The 13,468-nt window shown below is 33.6% G+C and overlaps 1 protein-coding gene across 6 annotated transcripts in view; it reads left to right on the top strand.

Annotated features, from left to right (window-relative positions):
- ADGRG6 (adhesion G protein-coupled receptor G6) overlaps positions 1-13,468 on the top strand; it is a 168,164-nt gene that overhangs the window by 88,099 nt on the left and 66,597 nt on the right. For all 6 annotated transcript variants that reach the window (XM_059177396.1, XM_059177395.1, XM_059177392.1 and 3 more), the window contains 4 exons: positions 4,328-4,413; positions 7,202-7,254; positions 8,226-8,288; positions 11,751-11,893. In XM_059177396.1, the coding sequence (XP_059033379.1) occupies positions 4,328-4,413; positions 7,202-7,254; positions 8,226-8,288; positions 11,751-11,893 (345 nt within the window). The remainder of the gene's footprint in view (positions 1-4,327; positions 4,414-7,201; positions 7,255-8,225; positions 8,289-11,750; positions 11,894-13,468) is intronic.

The following is a 13,468-nucleotide window of genomic DNA, read 5'->3' as shown; positions in this document are numbered from 1 at the left end:
GTTTGTTGTAAAACAGAAATGAAAAGCAAGAGCAAGTGTAATGAAAACAATGTTATTGAATTTTCTCTATATCCTATTGCTTTCTCATATCTCTATGCCTGAAGACTTCATTATCTTTTTAAAAAAGGAAGAGTTAACAAAGAGAGACAGACTATAATTAATATTTTTTCTTTGATGTAGTCAAATTAGAAATAATTGGAAAGAGAATTACTTGTTCACCTTGTGAATAAATGGGATTTAATGTCATGTCCTAGACTATCTAAATCATTTATATACTGTCAGCAATTCCAGATACACTTTTCTTATTCCTTGGGAAACTCAGTCAGGCTTACGATCTGATATATCAGAAAATCCTGTTTCATTATTCACTGTAAGAAAGATAGGGACAACTATCAAATTTGTCATCTAACTTATCCAGTCCTTGAAATTCTGGCTTATTGAAGAGTTTTGCTGGGTCTCTCAGTGATGATATGCTGGTGTGGGGAGGGGTGGGGTTGTGACTGTTTGATAATCAGACAGATTTCTTAAGTGTATCCATAAAATTTCTTTTCCTAAACTTTATGAAGTATTCCTGTTTCTCTATGGAAAGTTCTTTTTGTTATCTTCAAATGACTTGTATCTGTTACCTCAGTTTGTATACTAGTAAAATCATATCTTTAAGTTATTTTTCATGAACAGATATTTCAATATGGGATGGATAATCTAGGTATTCCCACAATAACTTTTGGGCCTTTTCCATTATACTCTTAAGGAGCGCTCTTGGGCCAATTATTATTTGCATACTAAATTGTACTTTCTGTGCTTGAATCATCACTCCAGTGCTACTGAATATTAAATCTTGTGGGGTCAACACAAGTAACCCAAGTAAGGGAATAACTCTGTTAGTCCTTATTATTGTTCTAAAAATCTAGCTTACATGTATTAATTACATCACTACTTCCAGATTCTTTTTTTTTTTTTCAAAGATTTTATTTATTTATTTGACAGAGAGATCACAAATAGCCAGAGAGGCAGGCAGAGAGAGAGTTTCCCTCTGCTGAGCAGAGAGCCTGATGCAGAGCTCAATCCCAGGACGCTGGGATCATGACCTGAGCCAAAGGGAGAGGCTTTAACCCACTGAGCAACCCAGGCACTCCATGCTTCCAGATTCTTGACATATGTTTAACTATTCAAAAAACATATGTTTAACTATTCAAATAAAAAAAAATTCTCTGGATGTGTGTATAGATTGGACAATCAATCTAGCTTTGGATGCCAGTTACCTAAAGAAATGATATGTGTAGAATGAGCAGAACTCCAGTCATATTATAAATCCAACTGTCATGTTATAGTGACCTCATCACCAGTTCAAAGATATCATTTTGACTCTAAAATAACATTTGGTGTATATTATAACATCTTTCTTTTCACACAAATGTTTTAAAACCTACCTTCTCAAACCCATGTTTTACATCCTTGACTATAGAATAAATACATAGTGTCATTTCTGTGTCTCCTAAGAAACCCTGGAAAGAGTGCTAAGAAGGACCAAAAAATAAATAAATAAATAAATAAATAAAAGATTAATTGGAGAAAGACCTATTGACAGGAATATACTCTTTTGACACCACATCTATAATGGCAAGCAATGATTTCTACTTTAAGGTTCTACTTGATTGGAAGAGTCCTTTATTGGAAAATGGGTATGCTTGTAAATTTGTCCCCCCACCATGCCCCCAACCTTAAGAAATGTCTATCATGAATTTTTTTGGCTTGGATGTCATTATTAGGACAATACATATATCTTTTGAAGTCTCTGGAATATATGAAAATGTGTGATTAGCGTTTCTATTGAGAACCTATGGGAGTTGTTACACCTATAGAAGACGCCTTGACTGCTGGGATGACGCGGGAAAGCCTGAATCAGTATGTCTTAATTGTATATTTTCTGCAACAGCAATGCTTAAGCCAGCTATTTTGCTGCAGTCCAAAACCCCTCCTACCAGTTCTTTGGTGGACATTTTATCTTGTTTTGACAGTTCACTCCTGGACTTGTTTGCCTACATTATTCAGAAATTTTAAATAAGTATAACAAGTAGACTCCCAAGTATATAAATGCCTCATTCTGAGGCTTCTGAAGGGAGATTACTTGAAAATGATCTATAGCATAAGAGAATCTGTAACATAAGATGTTACATTGTTCTCTGTGTTCACGTTTTATTTGCTGTAAGCAATTTAACTCTAGGGAGAGTGCTGTACTTCTATATTGATTTAGGCTGTCTCTGATATTGGATGTCTTTTTCATTTATAAATAACAGCAGATTGGGGAAAAAATGAGGCAGGAAATATTTAAAATTTAAAGAAGAATATCTTAAATGTTTCCAAAACATTACAGAAATGTCAGTAATAAAAAAAAATAATGAGTTTTAGTATTTTGCAGTATTTTCCTGAGAGGGAAGAACACTTTACTCTTAAACACATGCTTTAGGTCTCCATCTAGTGGTTGCTTTTTAGCTCCTCTGCTGACACCGGGGATACACAGGATACCCTTAGGATCCTAGAATATCTCTTGGACATCTGCAATTTGGATTTCTCCTCAGTCACTCAGAATGTCCGTGATTTGATATGATGACATATACTGTGTGATAAAGGTTTTTTTAATCTGAATTAATATCATTTGTTTTAAATATACTCCTCTAAATATTTTAAATTCAGAATATTTTGAGAGGCATATAAAATAAAAAATCATTAAAATACTTGAAGAGCTTTAGAAGCTAAATAACCTAGTCTACATAAGTTAAGCCCACCTGTCCTTGGACTTGTGCAAATTTCATGTATTTATATTATTACCTCGGGGAGTGGAAAAATTTTTAGCATGAGATTGTGACCTAATAATGGAAAAGCATTCCTTTAGTAGTGTGACTGGAATTTCCATTTTGATAGATTATAGGGGTTTCTGGAGTCAGAGTTTTATATTTTTTCTACTGACTTCCCAACTTTTTTGTTACATCTATTCCCCCAACATAGTTTTAATTATATATTTCTACATTTTCTGTGCATATTTTACTTAAGATATACCAAACTATAAGCATGAAGAAAGATGACTGACAATAACAGATATTCAATTTTTTTCTCTGTATAGCCTATGATATTTTAAAATGATATATTTTTTATATTAGCTGCTTATAGTAAGTTACCTTCTAACACACTTCTAGAGAGATTTAGCAAAGCCTGGCTGGTAACTTCAATTTACCAGCCAACTCAATTTACATTTACATTTTTATATAATGCAATATATTTATTTACATTTTATATAAATTATATATAAATTTACATTTTATATATAATGTAAATGTAAATTGAGTTGGATAAATTGAGTTATATAAATATATAAATATATATATACACACACACATATATATATATTTTTTCAGGCTACTTTAAAGATTGTCCCAAAAAGAAAAAGGCAGAACTTTCCTCTCCCATAAGATTTTCTTTCTGAAGCAACTTAGCCGAGATAAAACTCTATCTGCAAATATTTTTTCTTTTCCCCCTTTACTCTGAAACAAGCAACTATATTTATGGAATTTCGATGAAAAATCTGGTAAATGAGTAGAAATAAATGCTATATTGGGGAGGGGAAAGAGTAAAAGAAGAATAAGGGGCCGAGGGTACCAAATATATGTATGCTTATTCTTTTTCAGGTTAACTTCGTCCATCATCCCACTCAAGTTTTCATATCCCAAACTCTGTTGTTCCTTATAGTGTACAAAAAAATGATAATTGTTATAAGAGATCAAATTGTACATGAAAAAGTCATGAAAAAATTTTAGAATTCTATATCCAAAATCCATAGAATTAAAGAAACATGTAGGTGATAATTGTGAGACAATGAATTATTTATAAGAATAAATTGAGAACTCTTTCTAAGAAGTTACAAAGGTCAATGAGCATAACGTCAAAATATCTCAAATTTTCTGTACCTATGTAGAAGGTGTTCTGTTCTTTTTAGGTTTTTTTTTTTTTTTTTTTTTTTTAATTGAAGTGTAGTTGACAGACAGTGTTAAGGTGTACAACATAGTGATTCAACAAGTGTGTGTGTTATGCTGTACTCACTACAAGTATAGTTACCATCTGTCATCATACAAATGCTATTACAATGCTGCTGACTATGTTCTCTGCACTGTACCTTTTATTATTGTGACTTATGCATTCCTACTGGAATCTCTATCTCCCAAAAAAGGCATTTCTTTTAAAGTGTTTAAAATTGTGTGATTGTAAATTTAAATTGGGAATTATATAACTGTAAATTATAATTAATGGACTAAATCCTATTTCCAATGGACAGATGGAATTATCTATAGAATTTCCATAGTGATGCAAAATATCCTTCGTCACCCTGAGGTTAAAGTGCAGAGCAGGGTAGCAGAATGGGTAAGTGAACTTTTACAATTTCTTCTTTGATTTGAAAACTTTAACCTCTGAAAATCTGGAAGGGACTCTGCTGTCTGGGTAACTGAGTCCACAGATCACACTGGTGCATAGACACTGTTCCTTATATATACTAAGAATAAACATGGAAGTGAGGTATATGCTGATTTCTAGAAAGGGAGGTGCACTTGAATTAAGGACAGGCCTAATAGATGATTAATATCTAAGGAAGAAAAGTACCACACAAATAGAAATATATTTTCATAGGTATATTTGTTTACTACTATATCCCTACATTTTTAGCAGAGCTTTAAGAAATAGATTATATATCTTTAATTTAATTGTTTGAATGTTTGATTCATAAACCAAAAAGCATAACAAAATATATCATGAAAATATTTTACCCATCCCTGTAGCTCATCTCCCTGGAGACCAACCCATCTGCTTAGAAATCAGTTAATTTTTCTTATTTGTTTTTCCCCCCTGAATTTCTTTGTGCATATAAAAGAAAATAAGACTATAGATTCATCTTTTCCCTCCTTTTTACACTAAAAACATATTTTGCATACCATTCTACACTGTACTTACTTTTGTTATTGTCAGATTTATATTGTAAGTGAGCAGAGACCTTCCTTTTCTTTTTTTTTTTTTTTTAATGATGCATAGTATTGCATTATGCGGCTACCTGGTCATTGATTTCCCAAGTCTTCTGTTGTTGGAGATTTAGGGCATACTAATTTATTTAATCAGTATTCTATTAATGAAAATTTTTGTAATTTCCAGTAAAAAGAAAACAACCTCAGTATTTTTTTTCTTGTCCTTACAGATATCACCTATTTTTGTCTCCATAACAAAAATTTCATTTTCCATAGGTTTTGTTTTTTCTTTTTTTTCTTTTCTGTCTACTGCATACTGTGATTTTATACTGCTTTTTATATGTAATACTACTATCGACTAAACACTGAATAAAGTCATTCTAGTATACATTTTGTGAAAGACAGGTTTTCTTATGCAGAAGGTATCTAGTAACCATGCCCTTGGTAGCAAAACAAAGCTAAATCATACATTGAGATGTAGAAGTGACGGTCTTTCTGTCTATCTATCTATCTGTCTATCATCTATCTATCTATCTATCTTTGAAGAATAACTTAATATAACAATACAGTCTTGTTTTGAAGGGTCTGTGGTAAGAAAACTCCTATTCTCAATACACTTTAAAACAGGTTAACATAGGAAACAATCATATGGATAGAACAATTCTATTATAAAATTGAGAGGAGCAACATTCTCTAATAGAAGTCAATGAAAAATGCTGCTGTTGACTTTTTGGACTGACATATTACAGTCAGTAATTAATTCAAACATTGGGAGATATATGTCATTTCCAAATGGAGGGCAGCCTTACATAAAGAGCCTATTCTTTTTAAAAATTTAATCTAATTTAATTTAATTTTTTATTAACATATAATGTATTATTTGTTTCAGGGATACAGGTCTGTGATTCATCAGTCTTAGACAATTCACAGCACTCACCATAGCACATACTCCCCCAATGTCTTGCAACCCATTTACTTCCAAGAATTCTTTTTGTTTTAAGTCAGAATGATTTAAAAAGATAAAAAAGATAAAAGTGGCTCAAATAAGCCACTACTAATATTATTAACCTGGGAAATTAACATTCACTGGAGAGTCTGTGCCTTAGGCAACATATAATTTTACATTTATATTTATTACATGCATAGTTTTCAATGCAGCTTCATTCTCATCTGAATCTAAACTTTACTGGAAACTTTTCATTTAGGAGGCAAGATACCAAAGCAGATGCTTGATACTAGAGAAAACACAAGTAGTGTTCCTGATTCATATTATTGCTGTTTTAATTTTAAAATAATTTAATACTTTTTGTCAGCACCTTGTAGAATTTACATTCAACTTTAAGAATGCTTGCAAGGAAGGCTAACTGTGTATATGAAATAAGACCTAAAAAACCCTTTGAAAGTGATACAGAAATAGGAAGATTTCATAACAGTAAAGCTATCTCATTTGTGATCGTATTGGACAGTGCATCATGGGAGGTTGCTATTTATATTGAGAATATAATCCATTGCTTCTTTAAAAAGTCTGGTACTAAGACCTATAAGACTATTAAATAACCCACATAATAATTAACATAGTTCCCAATAATATTGAACTCATTTTGTTTGTTTTTTAAAGGTTTGTTTTGTGTTGTTAATTTGTAATTCTTCTTACTAATATCCTTATGAAGTGATACTTACTAGAAAAATATGTTATTGTACCACAGTGTTTCTTGAAGGAAGAATATAGAAGGTGTTTATTATGCTTATCCTCCTATGTAGCCCTCAGTGTTATGGCTAATTCAAAGAACCACTAGAGTGGGGCCCATTATAATATGGACTAGAGAGGAAAAGTATAGTGTTTCCAGACATACATACTTGGATTCTAATCTGGGACCTGCTACTTCTTAGTCAGGGACATTGGGCAAGCTGTTTCCTCTCCATGAAGCTCAGTTTCTTCATCTATGAGAGTTGGGGAACAGATAATACCTATCTCATTAGTCGTTGTGAGATCGAAGAAACAACCTTTGTAAAGTTCTTGGCATATCATGATCCAGTGAATGTTATTTTTACCTTTCTTTCACTCCTCTGGCTCTCTGGGATTTTCCCAGGATCTTATTCAAATAACAACTTATCTTTTGGGAGGGAAGAAACTAGATTCAGATATTTTTTAGGAAGTATCATCGGAACTCACCCTTTTCCATTGTGTTTTTCAGCTCAATTCAACCTTCCAAAATTGGAACTACACTGTTTATGTGGTTAATATCAGGTAAATGACAGAATTAATGATTTGAAGAATAAAAAGTAGTGTCTAGTTTAATGCTACTCTTCATCTCTCTGACTATACCCCACACACATGACACCAGTACACACATATACATACACCATATATATAGTCTTTCTAAAACAACTCTGTATTATATAATTTCTTTGCATAAAAATCTTCAGTGCTTCAGCAATTGGTTTTAATTTTCTTTTGATCATGGATCCCAATCTTTTTTTTAAAAAAACTAGTATGTATTCCCAAAATATATTTGTGATTTTGTGATTTTATTTAGAATCTGTGTCTTACTTAACCAGTACATGTTATAAATATATTACAAAATATAACAAGATAATTGAGTATATATAGAAGTTGTGTTAGTTTCATCTCACACCCCAGTGAACCAGTGATAGCACCGCGGTTTAGAGACCGTTTTTCTACAAGATAAGACACTTACACTCTGCACCTAGCTTTTCAAAAATATATTTTACTATTCTGTTAAAATACTTGCACTGCCTAGCAAATAGTATCATCCACATATTCTCCTCTGCAACTTGCATTCACAGTTTCAAATTCGCTTTCAAAAGTGTATGTCATTACCCCTAGATAGATGTTCTGTGAACCCAAGAGACATCGTAAGTTAACACATGAAAAGGGATCACATGTTGAATTAGCTCAGGAAGTATGTTCTTAAACAAACTGAAGCAGATTTCTATAAATCCAAATATCTCAGATTATTTAGTGTAACCAACATGACATCATGAGTCTTGAAAAGAGAACAAGGGTGCACAGCTGCCAAGCTAATTTACAAAGGAGCCATTTGATCTGGGGCCTATGAAAAGAACTCGAACCTCAGGACACATGCTGGAAATACTGGCTTACAACGTTCACTTTGCCTCTTTCTTTTACCTCTCAAATTTTGTTGCTGATGATGTGGCAGATGAGGTTGATAATAAATATTCATATTGTATTTATAGTTTTCACCTGAACACGGGAGAGGACAAGATTAAAGTCAAGAGAAGCATTGTGAATGATCAAAGGTAACACTGACAAAGTCTTATAGAAAGTATAACATCCTTTTTCTAGCTCTTTGTTTTGACTGGTAGAGAAGTGAAAATAATGAGATGAGAGAAACATTTTAACAGGTAATGCTTTTATAGAGGGCACAGATTGCCTGGAGCACTGGGTGTGGTGAAAAAATAATGAATACTGTTATGCTGAAAATAAAAAAATAAATTAAAAACAAACAAACAAACAAAAAACAAAAAACAGGTAATGCTTTTAAGTTATCTCCTTAACACTGGCACACTAATATTTTTTTTCTTGTGGTCAAAGGCATCAAATAATAGAGTAGATGGAGATGTACATCTGGTGAAAAATAATTCAGAAGTAGAACACTTAAAATGTATGAGTTATTATTTTTTGTATTTTTAGTTTACTTACGATAACCCATTACCTCTTAATTGAAGTTTCAAAAAGACTGTCAAAGAATAAAAAAGATAGTTACAGCTTTAAGTAAGGTACTTATGTACAGTAGCATCTAATAATATGGGTAATAGTTAATTTTTGGAAGTGTCCATTTTAAAATTTAAATCAAGATGATGACTTAAGCAAGCAGGTAATTTAACAGATCTGTCCTACAGATTCAGCTGGCAGATAAAGGCCAACTGTTCAGAGTGCTGTGTAATTAAAAAAAAAACTTAAACTACTAAATGAAATAAATTTAGTTGGGTTCAGGTAGTCTATTACATTTCCAAAGAAGAGAAAAGGAAATAGTTGAAAGGCAAAAGTTCATGTAAGTCTGGCTCTGTGTCAATACACTGAATTAATTTTACAGATTTAACCATAATGATGGAAAATCCTTCTTTTCAGGTGATATACTCTTACCAGGAGAAGATAAAAATAGAATTTCATATGAGATTTGACCAGAGAGTTTCTTCTTATTTTTCTTTTTCTGTTTAATATTAGGAAGCAGATGTGTTTAAGTTATAATTGAAACTTTTCCTTTTGGTATGTATTCAACAGATTGGCTCGAACTATCAGATGAGGGAAATTTGTTTTTTATCTTCTTTGTTCTTTTTCCTTTATGATCTGAAGAACAGAATAATTATTTTAATACTATACTCTTGATGGTGACAGGACTTTTCTATTTAGCCAAATCATTTTTTTCTCTAACCTGTGCTGCTAGGTCATGTTGAGCTTTTAATAACAGATCAGAGATATGGATCCCGTTGCTGAACACTTTGTCTAATAATTGAGGCAGCCATAGTTTGGGGTATCACCAGTCGTGAATCCTCTTCAGGAAGTCAGCAGTGCCCTTTTTAGTGGACCTTCTGTGATTCTTCTACTACCCAGTAATACTAAGTCCCAGCCATCATTAGTGTACATCAATACCTCAGAAACTCTTGCTTGAAAAACATTTAAATTCATGGACTCTCCATTTTCTGTCTGTCAAACCAACTTTACAGCAAATTACAGGGAGAGGGAACTAAGACCATGTATATGGGAAAGTCCACATGTTTAATTTTTCTTCGGTATAAATCTTTAAATCTTTGTCTCAAAAATTTTTGAAATTATTTAAAGCCTATTGTTTAAGCATGTTTTAATGATTTTTGAATTGTTTTAAAATGTATTCTTATAGTCTTTCCCCTTTTTTCTCTTCTCTACGCTCATTGATGAATCTTTGTAGTCCCTCATAGTTTTTCTCAAAACCAGAGTCAATTAGTTTTATACACACACTTTTTTCCAGACTTTTCCTTCTATTTGGTTGTAACACTTAACATAGACCATAAGCTCAGATAATGCTATCATCCTCTATTGCCTGGACAGACAAGAAACCAAAGCTGCAGAGACAGGTTTATTCAAATAAAGGATGATTGATGGTAACAGTCAATGAAACTTTGTGGAACCATAAGTGAGTTTCAGTTTTCAGGAAGAGAGAGGAAAATACAGAGATAAGACCAGTGAAAATGCATGGCCGCTCTTGGATTGCTGAATTTGGGTATTCAGGATTATCACAATGCATTTGTGCTCATGATGTTCTCAATATTCAAGAGAAGTAAAAGGTCATGTTCCCAACACTAAGCTCTCAGGAACTGGGGTAGCAAAGCTTATCTTCCTACAATAATTTAATCAGAGGATACTTTTCCTAGGCCACTTAAAAAATCATTAAGTTATCACAGTTCACCATTCTTTTTACATCTGTGTCTTGCTCAACCTGAAGTATGACTTATACGTGAACAGTGGGGAGTAGATCATTTTTGGGATAAATAGCTTTTCGGACTGAATTATGAGAACAGTCACACTTTGTCTTTGAAATTAACACACATATTTAGGGGGGAAATGGAGCCCTTCTTTAATTTCACCTAGCCTTGAATAGCATAGATTTCATTTAGTCTTTCATTTTTTAGCACCACAAATGTATCAGTATTCGGTTTTATTTTTATTGACACCTGCATAATTTTATAAATACAATATGTCATGCCTCTCTACTGGCAATACTTATTTCAAAAGCAGCATTATTATGTTGAATTTGGCATGTTTTGATTTCTGCTATTGACTCTAGCTATGATTATAGTGGAACAGAAAATTACGTTATTTCAAAATGTAGAACCAAAAGTTTTGGTGGGGTTTTTAGGATACACCTCTGCTTCTCATAGAAATATTTTCTTTTTAAAGACATTCAAGGTCAGACAGTCTATAAACTCCATCTGTAATACCCCCGCAATCACCATGTATATTTTAAGTATTTATTTTGTAACTTTTCACCATACAACATACTTGCAATGCTTCACAGAGATGGAAAATCATTATCACTATTCTGGAGAAATTGTTAACACATTTGTAAACAATAACACCCTTAATAATTTTAAAGTCAAATGATCAGTTTAGTCAGGTTCGTTGGAGCTTAGCTTTTCTAAAAAAACTTCATTTTTGGCTCTAAAGAAACAATTAACAAATTAACCCACAAGTATGACCCTTTCTTGCCTGTATGCTATAAATATTACTTAAAATAGTTCTTAAAAGAAATGAGGTGATAGTGATATGATATAATAGAATTATACAGGAGATATATATATAATCTATTCATACTGAGATTTTTTTTAAAGATTTTATTTATTTATTTGATATATAGAGAGATCACAAGTAGACAGAGGTAGGCAGAGAGAGAGAGGGAAGCAAGCTCCCTGCTGAGCAGAGAGCCCGATGCGGGACTCGATCCCAGGACCCTGAGATCATGACCCGAGCCGAAGGCAGCGGCTTAACCCACTGAGCCACCCAGGTCCCCAATACTGAGATATTTTTAACATTATAATTTATGTAGCCACAGGAGTCTCTGAGTGCCTTGGCCGGTTTCTCCTGTCTCAACCCTTCATGGTCATCCCTCTTACTACCATATCCAAATGTCCTTCTTTTCCACCAAAAAAAATAAAAATAAAAATAAAAATAAATCAACCAACCAATCAGAAATTCCAATAATTACATCTGAAACCTTTTTCTAGGTTGGTGATTTTGGCCCTTCTAGTTTACAATGCTACCAACAATGCCAGTTTAGAAGGAAAAGACATTGAACGGAAGCTCTTAAAAAATAACGAGTCCCTGGATGAAGGCTTGAGGCTGTATACAGTGAGTGTGAGGCAATTGGGTAAGTTGAGTAATTTTTTTTTATGTGTATTTTGTATAACTTTTCAGGTTTACTTGAAACAGCAACAACAATATTCTTCTGTGCCTTGTTTGCTTATTGAAAACTATTCTTTCTGATGATGATGTTCATCATATTGGTGGCGTAGTAACAAGTGGGTGACATGGTTCACATCAGAGATATCAACACATGTGAATCTAAAGGAATGAAAGGGGCGGAGGAGAGTTTACACTTTATTTGGGGGACGTATTCTGGAAAAACTAAGAACATGAGCAAAGTGCCCATTTTTAGACTTGATCAGAATTGACTTTAGCTTAAGGAATAAAGAGTGTATATGTGGAAGTAGAGGTTATTATACTAAGCGAAATAAGTCAGACAGAGAAAGACAATTATCATGTGATCTCTCTGATCAGAGGAATTTGAGAGGCAGTGTGGGGGAGTCATAAGGGAAAGGGAGGGAAAAATGAAACAAGATGGGACTGGGGAAGGGAGACCAACGATAAGAGACTTGATCTCCGGAAACAAACTGAGGGTTGCTGGGGTGGGGCGGGGAGAGGGACGGGGTGGCTGGGTGATGGACACTGGGGAGGGTACATGCTATGGCGAGTGCTGTGAATTGTGTAAGACTGATGACTCACAGACCTGTACCCCTGAAACAAATAGTACATTGTATGTCAATTTTAAAAAGTATATGTGTGGATATATGGGAACTCTAATGAGGTAAATCTTAGAAAAGGCAGTTTCTTATTAGAAAACATCTCTTCTCTTATGCTTCCCATCTTCATTAATGATAGCACTGACTTCACAGGAATAGGTAAAATATGGGACTTCGCCCAGATTTAGAATCAGTTCTTACCTAGACGCCATTTGCATGTGGAGCTCCAACCACGCATGTGTACCTCTGCAGACATGCCATGCTCCTTGGTGCTTTTCTGTGTCTTGCCCACACAGTTCTTCCATACTCCCACCCTCCACTTGACATCACACCATTGTTTTAAAGACAGCCCAAAGCTGTCTTTTCTGTGGTGTGTTTTGTGACATCATGATGCATAAGTAGGAGTCAGTGCCTTTGAGCATCCACTTCCTGCTTTCTGGATCCCTAGAACACTGGACAAATTAGAAGACCATAACATTTGACTGGATTTATTTACGTTCTTATGGATATTTTCTTTAAACAGGAATCTCCTCTGGCTTGAGAACACCTCTTAGTATGTTTGTTTTTTTAATCACCCTCACTTCCCACCTGCCCTATGAACACCCAGCACATTCCCTATCACTTAAATACTTGAAAAAATAAGAGAATGAGGTTTGATGTAAATATTTTGGAAAAATTAATGGTCACAAATATGGACAACCAGAAATGAAGTTATTATTGTAATGTTAAATAATTATGTTATGATTAAGCATATTAATAGAGATCAAGAGAAATAAAGCTGATACTTTTCCTGATACACGCACAATAGGCTAAGGTGAGGGAAGCAAGTATTTCTCAGTTTCTAAGAGGCTGATTTCCACTGAGGCCAGAATCCCGGTGTGATAGAGAAGCAGGCATCCCTGCTTCAATAAGGAATTACCCAT

Source organism: Mustela lutreola, chromosome 6, assembly GCF_030435805.1.
Source record: "Mustela lutreola isolate mMusLut2 chromosome 6, mMusLut2.pri, whole genome shotgun sequence".
Lineage (NCBI taxonomy): Eukaryota > Metazoa > Chordata > Mammalia > Carnivora > Mustelidae > Mustela > Mustela lutreola.
This window is presented reverse-complemented; position numbering and strand designations above follow the sequence as displayed.